Source organism: Macrobrachium nipponense, chromosome 29 (assembly GCF_015104395.2).
Source record: "Macrobrachium nipponense isolate FS-2020 chromosome 29, ASM1510439v2, whole genome shotgun sequence".
NCBI lineage: Eukaryota > Metazoa > Arthropoda > Malacostraca > Decapoda > Palaemonidae > Macrobrachium > Macrobrachium nipponense.
In genome coordinates, this window is record NC_061092.1 from 19,931,556 (window position 1) to 19,948,228 (window position 16,673).

Sequence of the window (16,673 nt, forward strand, 5' to 3'; positions counted from 1 at the left end):
AGAATCTTCAGAGAGTGGTGTAGAAGTGCTAAAGTCTCTACTTCTGCGACCTCTTTAACAGAAATAGCAGATTTTCTGCTATTTCTTAGGAACTCTAAGAAACTGGCTCCTTCGACGATCAGAGGATATAGAGCCATGCTCTCTTCGGTTTTTCGACATCGAGGTTTGGATATTTCCTCCAATTCAGATCTGTCGGACCTCATTAGGTCTTTCGAAACCACTAAGCTCCCGCAAGATACAGTGGCTTGGAACTTAGATGTGGTGCTTAAGTTCCTCATGGGGCCACCGTTTGAGCCTTTGAAGTCGGCTTCACTCAGGAACTTGACTAAGAAGGCACTCTTTCTTATTGCACTAGCTTCTGCTAAGCGTGTCAGCGAATTGCACGCTATAGACAAAAGAGTCGGTTTCTCTCAAGGCAATGCTGTATTTTCGGTATCTTTGACCTTTCTAGCCAAAAATGAGAATCCTTCTAATCCCTTGGCCGAGGAGTTTTGTGGTAAGGAACTTATCTGATTTGGTTGGACATGAGGAGGAAGAAAGGCTCTTATGTCCAGTCAGGGCTATTAAGCAGTATCTGTTTGCCACTAAGGGTATTAGAGGACAATCTTCTAAGCTCTGGGACCTCGGTTCAAAATCCCTCTCGTCCTCTTTCTAAGAATGCTATATCGTTCTTTATTAGAGAGCTTATCAGGGAAGCTCACTCGCAGTCCGAGAACGACAATCTTTCCGTTCTGAGCGAGGTTAGAGCAGTGGCAACTTCTTTAGCATTCAGAAAGAATTTATCTTTAGCTTCGATTCTTCAGAGCACGTTCTGGAGATCGAATTCGGTTTTTGCGAGTCATTATCTCAAAGAGATAGAAACGGTTTTCGAGAATTGTAAAACGTTAGGTCCGGTGGCGGTTTCTGGCATGGTGTTGGGAGAAACGGCACAGGGGTCGTCACCTCTATGCTAACTTTTCACCTTGAATAGGTTGTCGAGTTCAAGGGAAGCTGGGGGTACTGAGTACCTGGGATACTCACCAGTCTGTTAGGTCAGATTTTACAATGGTTGGGTATATATGTTTTTAAATCTGGTGTTGGTGACAAATGTTTTGTATGATTGAATTTCTGGTCTTAGCCCAGGGCAAGGGCAATCTTTGTTGTTTCTATCCTCCGTCAGTCAGCCTTGACTCGCTTGAACTACGGAAGGATTCCACTCCTGTAGAGGCTAACTTTGGTCAAATTCCAATTCCTCTACAATAGTAAGAAGAGCACCGACCAGAGGCAGTAACAGTCTGCTGTAGCTCTCTTACAAGGTAAGGTACAACAGACACCTTGAGTGTTTACTGGTATTGCAATAAATGTAACCATTTAAAAATACTAGTGGTCCACTGAATCCCACCTTCCCATAAATGTGTAATCAGCTCTATAATTGTTCGGTAAGACACTACAATAAAAATGAAATTTTCATTATTAAAATGAAGTTTTATTGTATACTTACCGAACAATTATGATTATACCCACCCTCCTCCCCTTAGGTGGACGGACGGGCAGAAAGAATTGGATTCACCTGGGCAGTTGTACCTGGTTCTCCCGCGAGTGGAGGGAGATGACGTCATCACCACCAGTGTTGGCGACGCCGACGCGCTAAATTTGAATTTAGTATCCTGCCGCTCGTGGAAATCACGGCTCTATAATTGTTCGGTAAGTATACAATAAAACTTCATTTTCATACAATCAACTTACCTGTCAGATATATACATAGCTAAGACTCCGTCGTCCCCGACAGAAATTCAAATTTCGCGCCACTCGCTACAGGTAGGTCAGGTGATCTACCGGCCTGCCCTGGGCGGCAGGACTAGGAACCATCCCCGTTTTCTATCATATTTTCTCTGTCGCCGGTGGTATCAACATTGTTGTTATTACCTCCTGACTTAGATTCATTTTTCAACCTTTGATCAACGTTTTTCGGCTTTTTGGTGACGTATTTGGATCGTGTTTTGGCATTCGCTACTGTGGACTGTTTTTGGAATAACTCTTTTGGATTTTTCTCAGTATGTCTGATTCTAATGTGAGTGTGAGAATGTGTGTGAATGTAGGCTGCAGGGTGAGGATACCGAAAGCTTCGGTTGATCCTCACACTGTATGCCGTAAATGTAGGGGGGTTCAGTGTTCTGCTATTAACACTTGTAAGGAATGCGAGGGTTTGAATGCAGAAGAGTGGAAGACTTTGACTTCTTATTTGAAGAAGTTAGAGAGGGATAGAGTTAGACGACTGAAAGGTGGAGTTCAAGGCCTATTGAGCCTTTACGGATAATTCTAACCCTACTGATGTAGATTCTCCCTATAGATCTCATTCTCAGAGTGTTTTTTCGGATTCGGCATCGGAAATCGCCAATCTGAAAGCGACTATTAGAGACATGAAGTCCAAGATGGCTGACTCGAAAGTAAGGCTAGTGATAGTGAACATTTTAGTGAAGTGAGTTCTATCAGTGTTGTGGAGGGGGCGTTTGATCGTCCCTGCGGCGCTCCCAGGCCTAGACCTCTTCCAAGCTCCCATGCCCAGAGGAGAAGGAAAGTCGAAAGCCTTAAGGAGGTCGTGGGGAATCCCCAACGGTCAGACGTCCCTTCAGCTAGCTCTGCTTCATGGCAGCCAGTCAAGGGCGCTATAGGAAAAGCGTCCTTCGCGAGTGTTTCTCGTCCTCTCCCTCTCCCTCACCTAAACGAGGGTGGAAGGAGTCGAACTTATCGAGACCGCTGAAGCGTCATATGAAGCAAGACATTGATTCGAGCCCAGAGCGCTTCTCGGATGACGCCCCGTCTGCTATTAAGAAGGCGAAGGTGGCGTCAGCGTCACCTGACGCTTATGAGGAAGTACCCATCATGCTTCTTCCCCGAGTGATGACAGAGGCGTCATGCACTAGACGTGGGAGAAGCGTCAAGAAAGATAATTATGGCGGTTCAGGAACAACTGTCATCTCTTGTGGGAGTTTTAGCGCCCGTCGGAAGGACGTGACGCTTCCAATTAAGAAGTCTCGTCCTCTCTCACCTGCTCGAGAGAAGCGTCAGACAGATGTGAAACCGCTCAACTTCTGGCAGAGCTTCGAGTTCGAGAACTAGAACGGGGGCGGACGAGAGTGTTGTAAGACAAGAAAAACGAAAGACGTCTTTTAGAAGTGAAGCGTCATTTCAAGCGACGCCCTTAGAGAGCGGAGCGTCTTCCAGACGCGAAGCGTCATCTAGACGTCAACAAGAGACGTCATACATGACGCTCGGAGAGCGGGAAGCGTCATACAAGGCGTCTTCTACAGTTCATGAGAAGACGCATTGTGACGCCTTCCAAGTCTATCAAAACGGGAAAAAGGAAAGAGTTTCATTCCCTTAGCCCCTCTCCTATCAGGAGTTTGTCTCCTCCAGAAGAGGAAAGTTCAGAAAGGAGAACGGAAACTCAGATATATCCCGAGTTGGAGGAAAACCGGATGATGACGATCTTGGAAGAGAGGGCTTGTCCAACTATAAGGTGTTGACTACCCTGCTTCTTGAGGAATACGGAGACGAGTTGACTCCGGCTGCTCCTCCTTCTCCACGCTCGCTCTTTTCTAGTGCGAAGGCGAAGAAGCCCTCGTCTTTTCTGAAGATGAAGCCCACCATCTCGATGAAGCGGGCTTTACACGCCTTAGACTCCTGGATGAAGTCGAAGAAAGACTTAGTCAGGACAGTATTTTGCATGCCTCCAGCAAGGTTAGCTGGGAAAAGAGGCATATGGTACAAGACGGGGGAGAGAATATGGGTATCGCTCTCCCTTCTACAACAGAGGCAGATTTTTCGACGTTAGTTGACGCTTCAAGGCGTCCAAGTCTCAATTCTGCTCGAATTACATGGAGTATTTCAGAACTGGATCATCTCCTCAAGGGACTCTTCCATGTATTGGAAGTCTTCAACTTCTTGGATTGGTCCCTTGGGGTGATGTCCAAGAAAGCTCATGATTCAGAGGGAATCGAACCTGAAGCCCTGTTATGCATTTTGTCTTGCATCGACAAAGCGGTACAGGATGGATCTTTTGAAGTCTCTTCATTATTTGGAGCAGGTCTTTTAAAGAAAAGGACGGTGTATGGCGCTTCTTAACAAAGGCAGTCTCGCATGCTCAGAGGGCAGCTCTACTGTATGCACCTCTGTCTGACTATTTGTTCCCGTTCTCAGTTAGTTGAAGGACGTGGCTCACTCTTTAACTGAGAAGGCGACGCAGGATCTTCTGACGCAGTCGGCTAGGAAGAAGAAACCTGCTTTAGTATCTGACAAGAAAGGACCTAGCACTTCTATGCAGCCCTTTCGAGGTGGTCCGATCTCCAGACCTCCCGCAAGAAGGAAGGCTCCAGAGAAGAGAGGTAGGTCCTCCTTTCGTCCCTTTAAAAAAGGGAAAATGAAACATTTCTCCTCCAAGCACCAGTAGGTGCCAGCTCCTGGGATTCGTGGAGGCCTGGACACTGATAGACGCAGACGCGTCTTCATTGAATATCATAAGGAAGGGATATCGTATCCCTTTCCTGAATACTCCGCCCCTAACGTCAATACCAAGGGAACTATCAGCCAAAGTACAAGGACCCGGTGCTGAGGGATACTCTTCGATCGATGGTGGAACAAATGTGGGACAAGAGTGCAACTAGAAACTAGTACTGAGGATCAAAACTCCACCCCGGGGTTTTACAATAGCCATTTTTATTTAGTGGCGAAAGCCTCGGGAGGATGGAGACCAGTACTAGACGTCAGCTCTCTGAACAAATTTGTTCAGAAGGAGAAGTTCTCCATGGAGACTTCTGCTTCAGTCCTAGCGTCATTACGACAAGGAGATTGGATGGTGTCTCTAGATCTCCAGGACGCCTACTTTCACGTCCCGATCCACCCTTCGTCGAAGAAGTACCTCCGTTTCATGACGGGGGGAAGGATCTTTCAGTTCAGAGCCTTGTGTTTCGGCCTGTCCACAGCTCCTCAGGTCTTCACAAGCCTGATGAGGAATGTGGCGAGATTTCTTCATCTCAAAGGAGTGAATGTCTCTATGTATCTAGACGACTGGCTCATCAGGGCCAGATCGGAGAGACAGTGCTTGGAGGACCTAAAGTTAACTCTGGATTTGACCAAGGCGTTGGGATTGCTTGTGAACCTCGAGAAGTCTCAACTGACCCCCAGACAAGACCTAGTCTATCTGGGGATTCGGATGGATTCTCGGGGTTTTCGAGTTTTTCCTTCGCAAGAGAGAACCGCAAAAGGTTGGAGGATAATCTCTCTCTTCTTAGAGAAGCAACAAACGTCAGCGAGGGAATGGTTGAGCCTTCTGGGGAACGCTTTCCTCGCTGGAACAATTCTTCCCTCTAGGAAGACTTCATATCCGTCCACTTCAATTCTTCCTCAAGAAGTCTTGGAGCTGGAAAACCGGACAACTGTCGGACGTTTTTCCCATTCCAGTGGAGATAAAGGCACACCTACAGTGGTGGTTGCTACCTCTGGAAGAGAACAAAGGGATCTCTCTAAGAACACAGAACCCAGACCTAGTGTTGTTCTCCGACGCGTCGGAGACGGGTTGGGGAGCGACATTAGGCTCAGAGGAAGTGTCAGGCACCTGGGAACCAGCACAGGTGTCCTGGCACATAAACTGCAAAGAGCTCTTCGCCGTACACCTGGCCTTGAAGAGCCTAGAACCTCTGGTGAGAGACAAGGTAGTGCAAGTAAACGTGGACAACACCACCGCTTGCCTACATTCGGAAACAGGGAGGGACACACTCCTCGTTCCTTACGAACTCACGAGAGACCTATTACTTTGGACGTCTCACAGGAACATCTCCCTGCTGACAAGGTTCGTACAGGGAGTAAGGAATGTGAGGGCGGACAGGCTCAGCAGGAGGAACCAGGTCCTTCATACAGAATTGGACTCTGCACGAGGAAGTGTGTCTCGATCTCTGGTCTCTGTGGGGAACTCCTCATGTGGATCTCTTCGCAACATACATTTCAAAAAGGCTCCCAGTGTTTTGCTCGGTCGTGGAAGACCCAAGAGCGATTATGGTAGACGCCTTCCTGCTAAACTGGTCTCGAGTGGACGTTTACGCTTTTCCCCCATTCAAAATCCTGGGGTTAGTAATGAAAAGTTTGTGGCGTCAAAAGAGACGAGGATGACATTAATAGCCCCCTTTTGGCCGGCCCAGGAATGGTTCACGGAGGTGGTAGAGTGGATCGTAGACTTTCCAAGATCCCTACCAGGAAGGACGGATCTTCTCAAACAACCACCACTTCAAGAGGTACCATCAAAACCTCCCCGCTCTCGCTCTGACTGCCTTTCGACTATCGAAAGACTTGTCAGAGCGAGAGGCTTTTCTCGCGAAGTGGCAAGCGCGATCGCGAGCAGCTCGCAGAACCTCCACTACGAAAGTATACCAGTCGAGTGGGGAGGTCTTTAGAAGGTGGTGTAGAGCCAAGAAGTTGTCCTCCTCCTCTACCTCTATAGCGGAAATTGCTGATTTCTTGCTATTCCTGAGAGTAAAATCTCATCTAGCCGTATCCACAATAAAGGGATACAGAAGTATGCTCTCGGCTGTATTCAGGAACAGAGGATTAGATCTGGCAAATAACAAAGATCTCCACGATCTCATAAGATCGTTGAGACTTCAAAGTCTAAGGAACCAGTACCTCCGAACTGGAACTTGGACGTAGTCCTCAAATATCTGTCTTCGGATAGATTCGAGCCTCCGCATCTGGCATCATTTAGAGACATAACTAGAAAATGCCTATTCCTTTTATCGTTAGCGACGGCAAAAAGAATTAGTGAGTTACAAGCTCTGCAGGATAAAGTAGGATTCAAGGGAGACTCGGCTATTTGCTCGTTTAAGACCCTGTTTTTAGCGAAAAACTAGAATCCCACGAATCCCTGGCCTAGGTCATTCGAAGTCAAAGGAATGTCGAGTCTCGTAGGCAGAGAAGCAGAGAGGTCTCTATGCCCTGTTAGAGCGCTGAAGTTCTACCTTCAGAGAAAGCGTTCAGTTGGGAGGCTCTAGACAAGGTCTTTGGTGCGCGGTAAAAGACCCCACAAGACTGATGTCCAAGAATGCTCTGGCGTTCTTTGTAAGAAACGTCATTACGGACGCTCATAAGGTCTGTCCTGACGAACAGTTACAAATACTGAGAGTAAAAGCTCATGAAGTAAGAGCGGTTGCGACGTCTCTCTCGTTTTATAAGAATATGTCGCTTAAAAACATCATAGACACGACATATTGGAGATGCAACTCAGTATTTGCATCTCATTACTTGAAAGACGTGCGTGTGACGTATGAGAAGTGTTTTTCTCTAGGTCCTATCGTATCGGCAGATACGATTCTGGGTACGGGAGCCGACACCAATCCTTAAATGTATATACTGTTCTTCTTTTTTTTGGATATGGTCGAGAGTCTCTTCGAACAATGGAGGACTTAGGCTCGCACGGGCGGCCGTCTATGTTGTTCAGTAAGAGAATTCTTGTCATATCCAATTAGTTGAGTATAATTTTTTTTGAAAATTATGTATGTGTGCGTAGTGGTTTTTGAGTTACGGTTGTTGTGACGAGTTCGGGGATAACTCGTAACAATCCTTAGTTCTAACATATGGTTAGGATCAGGTGGTCGGGATTGGTTGTGTGCTCCTTCATAAGGTGTATTGTCATATAAGTGGATCAGCACCCATTGACAAAGTCCTTTTAGGCTCTGCCGAGTAAGTGGATAAGACCCCATCGGCAGACCCACAAGAACTCTTGGCCATAGATCACATATCTCGCTAAAGTTTCTTGAGGTGATGCAGACTACTGGGCAAACACCCACGAAGTCTACCACCTATCAGGTAGGAACCAAGGTTTTATTTATACCTACAACATATGTTGTTTACCTGTCTATTCCATATAGTAGCTGTCTCTTACCCTCCACCGAAGGGTGCCAATCAGCTATGTATATATCTGACAGGTAAGTTGATTGTATGAAAATGATATTGTTATGATACAATAAAGTTTCATACATACTTACCTGGCAGATATATACAATTAAAGGCCCACCCAGCCTCCCCGCAGGAGACAGGTGGAAGAGAGAAAATATGATAGAAAACGGGGATGGTTCCTAGTCCTGCCGCCCAGGGCAGGCCGGTAGATCACCTGACCTACCTGTAGCGAGTGGCGCGAAATTTGAATTTCTGTCGGGGACGACGGAGTCTTAGCTATGTATATATCTGCCAGGTAAGTATGTATGAAACTTTATTGTATCATAACAATATCATTTTAATAATGAAAATTTCATTTTGATCTCCTTCAGGGAAAATCCTCCCTTGACTACAACTCCAAGGGAGTTGTGTGCAAGATACTCAGATCCGGTCCGAAGGCTAGCGATTCTTCAGGCAGTGGAACAGATGATATCGAAAGAAGCGATAGAACTGGTACAAGATCTCCAGTCTCCAGGATTTTACAATCGGTTGTTCCTGGTGCTAAAAGCATCGGGGGGATGGAGACCTGTGCTAGACATCAGTGCCCTGAATTTCTTTGTTATGAAGAAGAAATTCTCGATGGAGACGTCTTCCTCTCTTCTGTCTGCTCTTCGTCCAGGGGACTGGATGGTGTCCCTGGACCTTCAGGATGCGTATTTCCATGTGCCAATTCATCCGGCATCTCGGAAATACCTAAGATTTATGTTTCAAGGGAAAGTATTTCAGTTCCGAGCGATGTGTTTCGGACTTTCGACTGCCCCTCAAGTCTTCACAGACATCATGAAGAACGTAGCTTATTGGCTACATCTGGAAGGGATCAGGATCTCACTATAGTATTTAGACGATTGGCTAATAAGAGCCCAATCGGAGAAACAATGTCTGGAGGACCTTTACTTAACTCTGAACTTGACAAAGTCCCTGGGACTTTTAGTCAATCTCGAGAAATCCATGCTGACTCCCCAGCAAAGCATTGTCTATCTGGGGATTCAGATGGATTCTCGGGATTTTCTAGCGTATCCTTCGCAGGAAAGGAGAGAACGCTGCTTGGAAAAGGTAGCAGTCTTCTTAAGGAAAGAACGTTGTTCCGCGAGGGAATGGATGAGTCTACTGGGGACCCTTTCCTCGATGGAACAGTTCGTTTCCTTAGGAAGACTGCACCTCAGACCCCTTCAATTTTACCTGAAGGAGAAATGGAATTGGAAGTCTCAAGAACTGGGAGAAACCTTTCCAATCTCGAAGAGAATCAAGGAGAATCTCCTCTGGTGGTTAGATCCACAAAAACTAAGCAAGGGGATCTCCCTTCACTTAAAGAACCCTCGCCTAGCGTTATTTGCAGACGCCTCAGATTGGGGGTGGGGAGCAACCTTAGGTTCGAAAGAAGTGTCAGGCACTTGGGAAGGAGAACAAGTGTCCTGGCACATAAACAAGAAAGAACTAACAGCCATTCATCTGGCTCTAGTTCATTTCAAGGAACAGGTCTCAAGTCTGGTGGTTCAAATTCACTCGGACAATACAACAGCCCTTGCTTATATAAAGAAACAGGGGGGGGACGCATTCCTTATCCCTGTACGAGTCAGCAAAGGATCTGCTGATTTGGGCTCAGGAAAGGAAAATCTCTCTTCTCACAAGGTTTGTGCAGGGAGAGAGAAATATCCGTGCGGATCTGTTAAGCAGAAAAGACCAAGTCCTACCCACGGAATGGACACTCAATCTTCAGGTTTGCCAACAACTTTGGCATCTGTGGGGAAGACCCAATATAGACCTGTTCGCGACCAACAAGAACTACAGACTGGAAAATTATTGCTCCCCGACCTCGGATCCGCAAGCGGTAGCAGTAGACAGCTTTCTGCTAGATTGGGTAGGTTTAGATACGTACGCCTTCCCTCCTTTCAAGATAGTAGGGGAAGTGTTAAGGAAGTTCGCCTGCTCAGAGGGAACAAAAATGACCTTAATCGCTCCCTTCTGGCCAGCTCTCGATTGGTTCACAGAGGTACTGGAGTGGATAGTGGATTTTCCAAGATCGCTTCCACTAAAGGAGCAATCTTCTCAAACAGCCCCACTTCGACAGATTTCACAAGAACCTCCCCGCTCTAAGTCTGACTGCCTTCAGACTATCGAAGGACTTGTCAGAGCAAGGGGTATTTCGCGCGAAGTTGCGAAGGCTATTGCAAGAGCCAGAAGAGTTTCCACCTCTAAAGTGTATCAGTCGAAGTGGGAGTTGTTTAGAAGATGGTGTAAGAGTAAGAAAATATCCTCTTCCAGTACCTCTGTAGCTAAGATCGCTGATTTTCTTCTCTATTTGAGGAAAAGTTGTAACCTGGCAGTATCAACAGTGAAAGGTTAAAGAAGTATGCTGGCCTCAGTTTTTAGACATAGAGGTCTAGATCTAACAAACAATAAAGATCTTCATGACTTAATAAGGTCTTTCGAAACCACGAAAGACCAGAAGATTAGGAGACCCAGCTGGAACTTGGATGTGGTCCTTAAGTTCCTAATGTCAGAAAAGTTTGTACCTTCTCATACAGCTTCATTTAGAGACTTAACTAGAAAGTCCTTATTCCTCTTTGCATTAGCAACAGCTAAGAGAGTTAGCGAGTTACAAGCGTTGGAAGGTAGAGTTGGTTTTAGAAAGGATTCAGCGGTTTGCTCCTTTAAACCAGTTTTCTTAGCGAAGAACGAAAATCCCTCAAAACCATGGCCTAGAAGCTTTGAGGTAAAAGGACTTTCTTCCCTAACAGGAAAAGAACTGGAGAGGACTTTGTGTCCAGTCAGGGCACTTAAGTTCTACCTAAAGCAAAAAGCGTTATTAGGAGGTACAGAAGAAAGTCTTTGGTGCTCGGTAAAAGATCCTAAAAGAGCGATTTAGAAAAATGCCCTAACGTTCTTCATAAAGGATGTGATAAAGGAAGCTCACCGTACTTGCAATGAAGAGCACCTCAAGATTCTCAGAGTAAGAGCACATGAAGTGAGAGCCATAGCTACGTCAATGGCCTTTCACAAAGCCTGGTCTCTTCAGGCTCTGATAGAGTCAACGTTTTGGAGATGTAACTCTGTGTTCGCCTCCAATTATCTAAGAGACGTAAAAATTTCTTACGAAAAGTGCTTCGCTCTGGGAGCGTATGTTTCTGTGGATTCAGTGCTGGGAGAGGGAGCTGAGGCTAATCCTTCTTAACTTAGTTTAGTATTAAAATTTTTTCTTTCGGTTATTGGTGGTTGTTTTTATTGGTTGATTGTCAGAGGGAATAGGGGACCCTCTTGCAATTCTTAGATTATAACAGTACTAACATGGTCAGGTGATCAGGATTGGCTTCAGTGCTCCTTGTGTTTACTTATAGAAACCTTAATTCTGTCATGTAAGAGGGCTAGTCCCCATTGATATGACAAAGGTAAAGGCTCTACCATGTAAGTGGGTCAACCCCCATTGGTACGATCCAGAGTAGGCTCTGTCGCGTAAGCGGGCTAGCCCCCATCGACACGATCAAAAGAGTTATTCAGTCATAGGTCCATACCTCGCTGGGACTCTTGAGGCAGGCAGACTCATAGACAGTAGTCATGAAGTCTTCAGCCCAATCAGGTAGGAACCATGGATTATTATATCCAAGAACATATGTTGTTTTTTCCCTGTTTTTTATGTATTTATTATAATTATTATGATTATGTTTAAGCTGTCTCTTACCCTCCACCAAGGGTGCCAATCAGCTAAGTATATATCTGCTGGGTAAGTTTTCATGTATGAAAATGATATTCTTAAGATACAATAAAGTTTTGTACATACTTACCTGGCAGATATATACTTAGCTATAGACTCGGTCGTCCCGACAGAATTTCAAAACTCGCGGAACACGCGACAGGTAGGTCAGGTGATCCACCATTCCCGCCGCTGGGTGGCGGGATCCAGAACCATTCCCGTTTTCTAAGACAGATTTTCTCTTCCACCTGTCTCCTGAGGGGAGGATGGGTGGGCCATTAATCGTATATATCTGCCAGGTAAGTATGTACAAAACTTTATTGTATCTTAACAATATCATTTTTGGTTCCGAAAAGTTCAGTAGGTTGGAGGCCGGTGCTGGACGTGAGCGCCCTGAACGTGTTCGTAGCAAAGAGGAAGTTATTAGCAGCCCTTCGTCCAGGGGACTGGATGGTATCCCTGGACCTTCAGGATGCCTATTTCCACGTGCCCATTCACCCATCGTCCAGAAAATACCTCAGGTTTATGGTTCAGGGGAGAATATTTCAGTTTCAGGCCCTCTGCTTCGGACTCTCAACAGCCCCGCAAGTATTTACAGCTCTGATGAAGAATGTGGCACACTGGCTTCATCTCAAAGGGATTCGGATATCCTTGTATCTAGACGATTGGCTGATACGGGCCCAGTCGCAAGTCCGCTGTCTGGAGGACTTAATTTTGACCTTGAAGTTAACACAAAACTTAGGACTGTTAGTAAACCTCGAGAAATCCCAGATGATTCCCCAGCAGAACATCATTTATCTGGGGATTCGGATGGATTCTCAGGGTTTTCATGCGTTTCCGTCACAGGAAAGACAAAACCGCTGCTTGGAGAAAGTAGCAACCTTCCTAGAGAAAGAACAATGTTCTGCGAGGGAATGGATGAGTCTTCTGGGGACCCTTTCCTCGTTGGAACAGTTCATTTCTCTAGGAAGGCTTCATCTAAGGCCTCTACAATTCTACCTCAAAGATCATTGGGATCAGAAGTCCCAAAATCTGTCAGATTCCTTTCTAATTTCAAGGAAAATAAAGGAGGACCTTCGTTGGTGGATAAAGCCGGGCAGACTCAACGAAGGAGTATCTCTGCATGTGCCGAGCCCTCGGCTAGTGTTATTTTCCGACGCCTCAGAATCGGGGTGGGGAGCCACTCTGGGTACGAGAGAAGTGTCAGGCACCTGGAGAGGAGAACAGGTGTCCTGGCACATCAACTTGAAAGAATTGGCGGCGATTCACCTGTCTCTCATACACTTCGAGGCTCAGATCTCAGGCGCAGTCCTGCAGGTCAATTCGGACAACACGACGGCCTTAGCTTATATTAAGAAGCAAGGAGGGACTCACTCGTTCTCCCTTTACGAAAAGGCAAGAGAATTACTGCTTTGGGCAGAAGAGCGAAAGATCACTCTCCTCACAAGATTTATACAAGGAGAGAAGAACGTGAGGGCCGACCTTCTGAGCAGGAAGGACCAAGTGCTTCCTACAGAGTGGACCTTACATCCAGAGGTCTGCAACAGACTTTGGAACCTCTGGGGGAGACCAAATATAGATCTGTTCACCACTCATTGGAACAACAGGCTGGAAAATTACTGCTCCCCGATCTCCGATCCAAGGGCGGTTTCGGTGGACGGTCTCCTTCTCAATTGGTCCGGAATAGACGGATATGCCTTCCTGCCATTCAAGATCATCTCAGAAGTAGTGAGAAAGTTTGCAGCAGCAGAGGGAGCCAAACTGACCCTCATCGCCCCGTTCTGGCCGGCGCAAAACTGGTACACAGAGGTACTGGGATGGATCATAGACTTTCCGAGGGAGCGATCTTCTCAAACAACCCCACTTTGACAGATATCACAAAAACCTCCCCACTCTCGCTCTGACTGCCTTCAGACTATCGAAGGACTTGTTAGAGCGAGAGGGTTTTCTCGAGGAGTTGCGAAAGCTATTGCAAGGGCAAGGAGGCCATCTACTATTTGAGTCTACCAGTCGAAGTGGGAGGTGTTTCGCAGATTGAGCAGAGCCCAGAAAATATCCTCTTCCAGTACCTCTGTGACTGATATAGCCGATTTCCTCCTTTACTTTGAAGGAGAAAGGTAATCTAGCAGTCTCCACGATTAAAGGCTATAGGAGTATGCTTTCTTCAGTCTTCAGACATAGAGGCCTTAACATCGCAGAAGACAAAGATCTCCATGATTTGATTAGATCTTTCAAGACGACGAAAACGAAGAACATTAGAGCACCGAGTTGGAACCTAGATGTGGTTCTTAAGTTCTTGATGACCCCCAAATTTGAACCTCCACGTAATGCTATGTTTAGAGATTTAACTAGGAGGTCATTATTCTTGGTCGCTTTAGCCTCAGCCAAGAGGGTAAGCGAACTACAAGCATTGGAACATAATGTTGGCTTCAGGAATGACTCAGCTTTCTGTTCCTTCAAAAAACTTTTTCTAGCGAAGAACGAGAACCCTTCTAAACCTTGGCCTAGGACCTTCGAGGTTAAAGGACTATCGTCTCTAACGGGAACAGAACAAGAAAGGGCTCTTTGTCCAGTTAGGAGCCCTAAGTTTATTTGGAGAGGAAGAACAAACTGAAAGGTAATAAGGAAAGCTTATGGTGCTCAGTTAGAGATCCTAAAAGACAAATCTCTAAAAATGCTCAGGCGTTCTTCATTAAAGATGTGATCAAGGAAGCCCATTTAGCATGTGAAGAAGAACACCTGGACCTCCTTAGAGTAAAAGCTCACGAGGTAAGAGCCGTTGCTACCTCGTTAGCATTCCATAAAAACTTGTTTATACAGACTCTCGTCGAATCGACATTTTGGAGATGCAATTCGGTCTTTGCATCACACTACTTGAGAGACATTCAAGTTACGTATGACAAATGCTTTACTCTAGGAGCTTACGTATCTGCGGATTCGTTGCTGGGACAGGGAGCTGAGCCCAATCCTTTTTAGTATAGTTAGGTTAGGTTTTTTAATGGTTTTTGGTGTGTTTATTAGGTCGATTGGAAGAGGCTTCAAGAGGTGAACCCCTTTCAAGTCGTAGGTCTAACATATTTAGTGTGGTCAGGTGATCGGGATTGGTTGTTGTGCTCCTTGTAGTGTCTTAATTACCTAAAGCTGTATCATGTAAGAGGGTTAGCCCCCGTTGATAAGATACAGGTGAAGGCTCTGCCATGTAAGTGGGTCAGCCCCCATTGGTACTCTGCCAAGTAAGCGGGTAAGCCCCCATTGGCATGATCCAAAAGGGTTGTCAGTCATAGGTCTCATCCTCTCTGAAACTCTTGTGGCAAGCAGATTCATAGACAGTATCAATGAAGTCTTCTGCCATATCAAGTAGGAACCAAGGTTGTTTTTTATTATACCTACAACGTATGTTGTTTTCTCCGTTTTTATATATATAATTATTTTGTTATGTAGCTGTCTCTTGCCCTCCGCCAAGGGTACCAATCAGCTAAGTATATATCTGCCGGGGAAGTTGCATGTACAAAAATGATATTGTTATAATACAATAAAGTTTTGTACATACTTACCCGGCAGATATATACGATTAATGGCCCGCCCAGCCTCCCCTCAGGAGACAGGTGGAAGAGAAAATCTGACTGAAAATGGGAATGGTTCCTAGTCCCACCACCCAGCGGCGGGAATGGGCTGATCACCTGACCTACCTGTCGCGTGTGCCGCGAGTTCTGAATTCTGTCGGGACGTCGGAGACTATAGCTAAGTATATATCTGCTGGGTAAGTATGTACAAAACTTTATTGTATTATAACAATATCATGTTGCTAGCATTGGTGAAATGCTTGTTATAGCCTTATCGAGTTTTAAAAGAGTCAGTTGATGAATGTTCAGACTTATACTGTTTATAGAATTACAAGTTACTTGTCTGACTGTTAGGTAATACTGAAGTTATTCTTCAAGATTATAGTTATTTACAAGAGCTTATTGTCATTATGATTGTGAACTACTATCTGTAATATACCCATTTTATTTTTTTAACATAATTTTTACCATTTTTCTTTTTAGATGGGAAATTTACAAGTCCATGGGAAGACAGATCCCCGGAACAAGATTCATATGCTTCAAAGTGCCTTTACGAGTGGTATGTAAAAGGAGTTTTTTTTGCTAGAAGCTAGATATATGTAACGTTTGATTTATTCACAGAATTCAGAATAAGCAAGATATCTACAAGTGGTTTGATTCCTCAGTTTTTATACATTCAACTTCCCTGCCAGATATATACTTAGCTATAGACTCCGTCGTCTCCGACAGAATTTCAAATTTCGCGGCACACGCTACCGGTAGGTCAGGTGATCTACCGCCCTGCCCTGGGTGGCAGGACTAGGAACCATTCCCGTTTTCTAATCAGAATTCTTCTGTCGCCCGGACCATCAACATTGTTGTTGGTTCCTCTCGATTGGTTTTTCTTTTTTCACCGGCAATTGATCTTCTTGACCGACTTTTGGTGACGTATCTGGATTGTTGGATTGGCATACGCTTTTTGTGGAGTTTTGTGGAACTTGATTTTGAATTTTTCTTTAATAATGTCTGACTCTGGAATGGTTGTGAGACGTTGTGTGAATGTAGGCTGTAAGGTGAGGTTGCCGAAAGCTTCGGTAGACCCTCACACGGTATGCAAGGGTTGCAGGGAGTATGAATGTTCTTTTACTAATACTTGTAAGGAATGTGAGAACTTGAGTGAGAACGAATGGAAGAATCTAACTAATTATTTAAAAAAGTTAGAGAGAGAAAGAGTGAGGAAGGCTTCTTATAAAAGTTTTAAGTAGTTCTATTATCTGAACTAATTCCTAGCTTGGGATCTTCCCCAAGGGTAAGTATTGCTACTTCTCCTTCCATTGCAGCCCCTTCTCCTATTGCAGAACCTGTAGATTCAGCAAAAGAACTTGCAGATCTAAAAGCAGCCTTCAAGTTGATGGAAAACAAAATGGACTGCCATTACAAGGTAAGGCTAGTGGATTATTCAGTGGACAGTGATATGAGTG

The 16,673-nt window shown here is 45.3% G+C and overlaps 1 protein-coding gene across 4 annotated transcripts in view; it reads left to right on the forward strand.

Moving 5' to 3' along the window:
• The window catches only part of LOC135206172 (RNA/RNP complex-1-interacting phosphatase-like), a 309,494-nt gene that overhangs the window by 41,381 nt on the left and 251,440 nt on the right, over window positions 1-16,673 (forward strand). For all 4 annotated transcript variants that reach the window (XM_064237470.1, XM_064237469.1, XM_064237467.1 and 1 more), the window contains exon 2: window positions 15,697-15,772. In XM_064237470.1, coding sequence (XP_064093540.1) covers window positions 15,697-15,772 — 76 coding nt within the window. The remainder of the gene's footprint in view (window positions 1-15,696; window positions 15,773-16,673) is intronic.